The 6,769-nt window shown below is 32.6% G+C and overlaps 1 protein-coding gene across 10 annotated transcripts in view; it reads left to right on the top strand.

Annotated features, from left to right (window-relative positions):
- Positions 1–4,586, top strand: part of LOC105126711 (uncharacterized) — a 12,545-nt gene extending 7,959 nt beyond the window's left edge. For 3 of the 10 annotated variants that reach the window (XM_011027662.1, XM_011027661.1, XM_011027658.1), the window contains exons 6-8: positions 2,466–3,149; positions 3,824–4,069; positions 4,146–4,586. In XM_011027662.1, the coding sequence (XP_011025964.1) occupies positions 2,466–3,149; positions 3,824–4,069; positions 4,146–4,268 (1,053 nt within the window). In that variant the 3' untranslated portion in view covers positions 4,269–4,586. Of the gene's footprint in view, positions 1–2,465; positions 3,150–3,312; positions 3,612–3,823; positions 4,070–4,145 lie in introns of those variants that run through there. The other 7 variants (XM_011027663.1, XM_011027659.1, XM_011027660.1 and 4 more) reach the window with 5 other exon arrangements.
- Positions 4,587–6,769: the final 2,183 nt, after the last annotated feature.

The following is a 6,769-nucleotide window of genomic DNA, read 5'->3' as shown; positions in this document are numbered from 1 at the left end:
TACATTACGTATAAAATTTATTTTATAAGAATTACAGTTTTCATAATTTTTTAAGCATGTAGTAAAATTAAATAAAATATTATCAAGTATAAAATTGATATTACAGTGCGAGTGAATTTAATTTATTCTATATTAGTTTTTTTAAAAAAAAATATTGTTCACATCACGGTGCAAATAAATTTAATTTACTATAAACTAGTTTTTTTAAAATATTAATAAAATAAAAAATATTAATAAAATTAACATTTAAAAAACATTAATAAAATTAACACTTAAAAAAATATTAATAAAATTAAAAAATATTATTAAAATTAACATTTAAAAAATATTAATAAAATTAACACTTAAAAAACATTAATTAAATTAAATAATATTAATAAAATTAACACTTAAAACATTAATTAAATTAACACTTAAAAATATATAATAAAATTAAATGAATTCAATGTGAACAGTGTAGTGAATTGCACGGTTCATGTTAATTGCACTGTTTATTGAACATGACAATTAACGTGTACAGTGAATGAAAAGCAATATTTATCTACTTTTTTTTACTGCGTTTTAAACGTTAAAATTACATGGGATTCATGCATAGTAAACTAATTTTTTATTTATTAAACAGCTGCAAACTGCGTTTTAATTAAAATATAGTTGCAGTCACGTAAACAAATAGCATCTAAGCCTGATTACCCGGGTCGTCTCCGAGGCTCGGTTCACTCACTCGTCAGGTTGGGGTGCCCATAAATCTTTTATTCACACCAACACACACTCACACTCACACTCACACTCAGAGTATCTCCAATCCAAAATGCTATTTTTAAAAAAAAACTTACAGGAACAATGCAAGTAAATTTCACTGTTCACATGAACAGTGCAATTCAATGTGAATAGTGTAGTGAATTGCACGGTTTGCACTGTTCATTGAACATGACAATTAACGTGTACAGTGAATGAAAAATAATATTTATCTGCTTTTTTTTATTGTGTTTTAAACGTTAAAATTACATCGAATTCATGCATAATAAACTAATTTTTTTTTTATCAAACAGCTGCAAACTGCGTTTTAATTAAAACATAGATGCAGTCGCGTAAACAAACAGCATCTAAGCCTGATTACCCGGGTCGTCTCCGAGGCCCGGTTCACTCACTCGTCGGGTTGGGGTGCCCATAAATCTTTTATTCACACCAACACACACTCACACTCACACTCACACTCAGAGTATCTCCAATCCAAAATGCTATTTTGAAAAGTTAAATTAATAAAATAGCATTTTGAATAGTATAAATATAGCTTATCTTACCATATCTATTCCAATGAAAAAAAGTTATTTGAAGAGCCATTTATATTGGAGTGAAAAAAATAAGTGTTTTATTATTTTTTAATATATTTAATGTTATTTTTTTTTTACATGTCTATATTTAATTGGTTTATTATTTTAGTGGTCCCACTTTATTGGTTTTGGCTCTTTAAAGAGATATATAAAAATAACATTTATGAGAAAAAAAATACATTTTAATATTTTATTTGGCTTCCCAAGTTAAAATAATCAAAATATTAATTTTTTATTTTTGACTATCCATTTCGCTTCTCCAAGATGCTCTCACACGCTCACCCTCATTCCTTTTTTTTTTTTTTTCCCACTCTCTTCTTTTGTTTTAGTGTCTTCATCCTCTGTTCTAGTGGAAGGAAAGGTAAAAATAGTTGGTACACTCTAAAAAAATTCCCTCCTTTTCCATTTCTCCACTCAATGCAGCACCACCAGAAGCATCACCGTCACAAGCGCCCTCCACGACAGCCGTTGATCGAGCTCCAACCGGGTCAGGTAGCATTCCGAGTAGTCTGCCATTTTTCGAAAATCGGTGCTCTCATCGGCCACTCCGGATCCGTAATATCCCAAATCCGGCTTGAAACCGGTTGCCTTGTTCACTGCGAGGAGGCCGTGAAGGGGTCGGAGCACCAGGCGATCGTGGTGGCGGGGTCCGCATCCCCAGTGAGGAAAATCGCGGTGGGTGAAGATGAGACGGTGGAAGTGTCTGCAGCGCAGGAAGCGGTGGTTAGGGTTTTGGAGAGGATGTGGGAGGTTGATGCGGAGAAAGATGGCCGTGATTGCGAGGGGTATTGTGGACTTTTGGCCAATACGTCGCAGATTGGTGCCGTTGTGGGTAGAGAAGGCAGGAACATCAAGAGAATGAAGAGAGCTAGTGGGGCCCATATCTGGATTCTTCCGGCCCCACTATGCGCGTTAAAGGAAGAGCAATTAATTCAGGTTTTTTTCTTCCTTTTTTTGCTACATGTTTCTCGTATAGTAATTCATGATAGATTTTATGTTTTTCTAGGAGAAAGTAAGACAAATTTTGATGTATTTAATAATTTCTTAAATCATAGTTTAAGAAAAATAAAATCTTTTATATCATCTGAAATGAAATTTGAAAAAATTGGTGTATGAAACCAAAAAAACAAAAAGATTACAGGGAGTAGCACTGTGGCTGTAAAGAAAGCTGTGATTGCTGTAACTAGCTGCCTTCAAGATTGTCCTCCATATGAGAAGGATGAAGTGGATTTAAGCCTTGAAGCGGTTAGGAGAAGAAGAAGTGGTTCCTCTGGTGATCCACATGCAGAATTCTTCCCTCATTTGTGTTCCCTGCTACCCACATATTCTGAAAATATTGCAACTGATAGAGACCATAAGAAACCAATCGAACAGCTACTAGTTCAATTTAGGATGATCTGCTCCCATGGTGCAGCCGGGAGCATCATAGGCAAGGGAGGGTCTGTAGTCAGAGCTCTGCAAAATCAAACTGGTGCTTCTATCATCCTTGCTCCTCCTATAACCAACGCCGGCGACCGTCTAGTTACTGTTTCTGCATTGGAGAATCTTGAATCATCCCACTCTCCTGCACAGAATGCACTTCTTCTTGTCTTTGCTAGATCTATTGAGCATGACATTGAAAGAGCTCGTTCCTTGGGCTTGATTGAGGAAATTACTGTGACAGCAACCCTCCTGCTGCCATCAGATAGGGTCTCTTGTTTGATTGAAAGGGGAGGTAGGATAGATTCAGAAATTATAGAAACAACCGGTGCTGATATACAGATATTGCAAGGAGACCAATTCTTCTATTGCGCGTCAAAGAATGATGTAGTATTGCAGGTGCGATTCTGATCGTCTTAATTTTTGTTATCTGTTTTCAAGTTATTGTGAAATAAAGAGGATTATAGTAGACAACATAAACTGGATTGAAGTATGTCATTTAGTCTAATATTTGTTGGTTAATGTGATTTTTGGTGCTGCTGTGATTTGTGCTTATAAACAGTTATGTGCTCCTCTCCCTCCAAGAACAATCAACACTTCATCATCACCTGTCGTTGTCATCATCTAGTTTGGTTAGCAAATTTCACCTCTTCTTGTAACATTTTCAAAGCTCTACCAGTTCTCCGCGCATCAGTTGTATTTGTATGGTTTTTTTTTCATTTATCTTATTACATAAAATTTTGATGTCTTTGCTGTTTGTTGTGTAGATATGCAATATTTTAAATTTACCAAGAGTTCTGTCACTTATCGGTTGCCTTTTGTTCTTTGATATTGCTTGATGCTTTCAAAGTAAAGGATTATGATAACTGGCATAGAACTATAGATAGATACTGGAATATTTATACATTGTAATGGAATGTGATAAGCCAACGTGGTAGAGCATTTGGTGCTTTTATAGAAGATTTATGTCTTTTTTCTTTTTTTTTTAATTCCCATTCCTCTACCTACTTGGCAACAAACTTTTGGTGCCATCTGCCTAGCGATTTATTTCCAAACTGTTATATTTTTTGCAGATTACTGGTGAGTCCAAAAATGTACAGAATGCTCTGTTTCAAGTTACCAGTAAACTGAGGGATAATCTTTTGCCTACCGAGATGCTCAATGGATTGAGGGCCGGGAGCCCCTATGGAAGAGCGGGGGAGATCTCTAGATTGCATCAATCAGCTGACGAGTCTCTTGATTCCAATCTAGAAACAAGTTTGACAAAAAGTGTGGATCAAGTATGTGATCCTCCTTCCTCTTTGCTGCAGTTGCCGCAGGTGAAGATTTTCCCTTCCCTTGTTTGCGGTTTTATATTAAGTTCATCCGAAAAGCTTTTTTGTCATGTGGTCACAGAAATTGCATGGAGAGCGGACAACATACAGCACAGACAATGGTAGCAGCTCAACCACCTCGGGCAAGGTTTCAGAACTAGAAAGGGCCCTGCATTTTCTTTTACCGAGGGAGGGAGGTGCTTAATCAGGCAGGAGGGAGTTCTGGTGGGGGAGTTATGGACGGAGACTTCGTGCCCCGAATGTCCTGATTATGTTCCAATTTGAAATAGCACGCAGTAAGTGTTCTGGTGAGATTGAGAGGGAGTTTGGGGTGTGCTCTAGTGAGAGACAATGAAACCTTCGGCATGTATTGCATGCATAGATTTCCATTACTTCCGTGCTTTCCTGTGGGAAAAAACTAGGCCAAAAGCTAAGACCATGAGCATCCAAGGATTACTCAGTATAGAAAGCGAACTTCGATGAACTCCATCAAAATCATTTAGCTAAAAATCAAATGATTACTCTAATTTCTAATATCAAGGAAAGACATGGTTTAAGGCAGGGAAATTTTGGGGAGTGCCCATGCCTTGACTGGTAAAATTCTACCTTGTTTCGGGGAGAGATTATTGACATATAAAACCCTTGAATAATTATTTATATCATATAATTTAGCACCACCAATGCAGAAAAGAAGTAAATATGCCATGAATATTTTCTTCTAAAGATGGTGAATATATTTATAGGCAATAAATATAAAGCATGGACAAAATTATCTTTTATTTAATAATTAAAGATTTATCAAATGCTGACCATGGATATGTTTGTTTATGTGGTTATATCGTGTTTTTTTTTAATTTTATTTTTTTAAATGATTGTGATAAACTAATATTAAAAATAAAATTTGTGAAAATAATTATTATTTTAATATATTTTAAACTAATATTAAAAATAAAATTTGTGAAAACAATTATTATTTTAATATATTTTTAAATAAAATATATTTTTAAAAATAATCACTACTATAATACTAAAATATTATTTTTATTTGCTAAATGAAGAGTTAACATCTAGTCCTTTCAGATTATTAGGCACCCATGAACTCCTATTTCAGTGCCACACAAAATCTCGTGAAGAGTTAACATTACACAAGAAGGAAAAGGAAACCTAATTTCTAAGCACACGCAAAATTTCCTCATGCGCATAGTTAGACAGAATCAATGAATACTCGATTGAGCAATGACTCACAATTTGGCTGAGTTATTACAAGATGAAACACTTGACAGATTTATCATTAAGTACTTAATTCACCAACGATTGAAGCAAGAATTTCTGGTCTCTGTAATGGAATCTCTTTTTTCCAGGCTCCAGTGATTTTAGTGATTCTCTCTGCGGGGATCCAGCAACCAGAGAGTTGAAGATTCTACTCGACGATTATTGTAATAACTATGGATTTGAAATGGATTTAGCAACTGATGATTTTAAGGTTAGTGGTGCTCTAAGGACATTGGAATGGAGGAAAAAGACACAGACCATTATTCTCTTCCAGACCAGTCCAGTCGAGTCATGTGTAAACATTAGGCACGCTGATTGTCGGATATGCTTGGTGGATAGATCTGCTGGGAGATTCATACAACACGTACTTGAAGGAGTTATTTGTATTGGTGGGTGTCGTGGGGACCTGATATGGAAAATAAGGTGATTCTCTCCTTTGAGGTCTTATGGATATAATTTTTTTTAATTTCTTACCTTTTACAAATTATTATTTAGATTTTTTTCTGTTTTCCTTTTTTTTTAATTGTTTATGCTTGTAGGCCTTTTATTTTTATTTTTTGAAATAAAGTTAAATTGTTGTTGTTTTAGTACATTTTTGTTAAAAAAAATGTATAAAACATATATAATTATATAAATTATGATGTTTTGAGATTCCTAATGCTTATACTTAATCTGAATATATGGTTTTTTATGTGCAAACCATCATGTATATTTTTTTAAGAATTTTTTTTTATAAGGAATCAAGTCTGAGCATACTTAATCTGAGTATATTTTTTTAAGAATTTTTTTTTATAAAAGATGTATTATTATAATATATAAATTAATTTTTTTTATTTTTACATCTCTTATATGCACATTTAATATCGTATATATAATTAATAAAACCTTTAATATCATTACAATAATTTATTATATGCAACCCTTTGAGTGAATCTCGATACATACATGAGCAATCATCCATTACTTATATCAAACTTATATAGAATATTGATGACAACATTCTATATCAAACTTATATAAATTAAATAAATTAGTTAACATTAGTTTAGCTCAAACTTATTCAATCTATTTTAAAAATACCCTTAAATCATTATCAACTATTTATATAAATTCAAAATCCTATCCATTTACTAAAATTTTCAATTCAATAATAAAATTTTCAACTCAACAATAAAATTAAAAAAATATAAAACAGACTCATTAAATAAGTTATTATTTATTTTATTATAAAACATTAAAGTCATAAAATCAAAATCAATTTTATCAAATTACAAACAAATATAATTTTTTAAAATCTCAAACAAACCCTAATATTTATAAATAATATATTCATATAATAAATTTTCGTGATAAAAAACTATAAAACAAAGAAACATACAAACAAACTACATATACATTGCAAAAATATATAATAAAAATTAATATTTTAAAATT

This window comes from Populus euphratica, unplaced genomic scaffold (genome assembly GCF_000495115.2).
Source record: "Populus euphratica unplaced genomic scaffold, PopEup_1.0 scaffold41.1, whole genome shotgun sequence".
In the NCBI taxonomy this organism is placed as follows: Eukaryota; Viridiplantae; Streptophyta; class Magnoliopsida; order Malpighiales; family Salicaceae; genus Populus; species Populus euphratica.
This window is presented reverse-complemented; position numbering and strand designations above follow the sequence as displayed.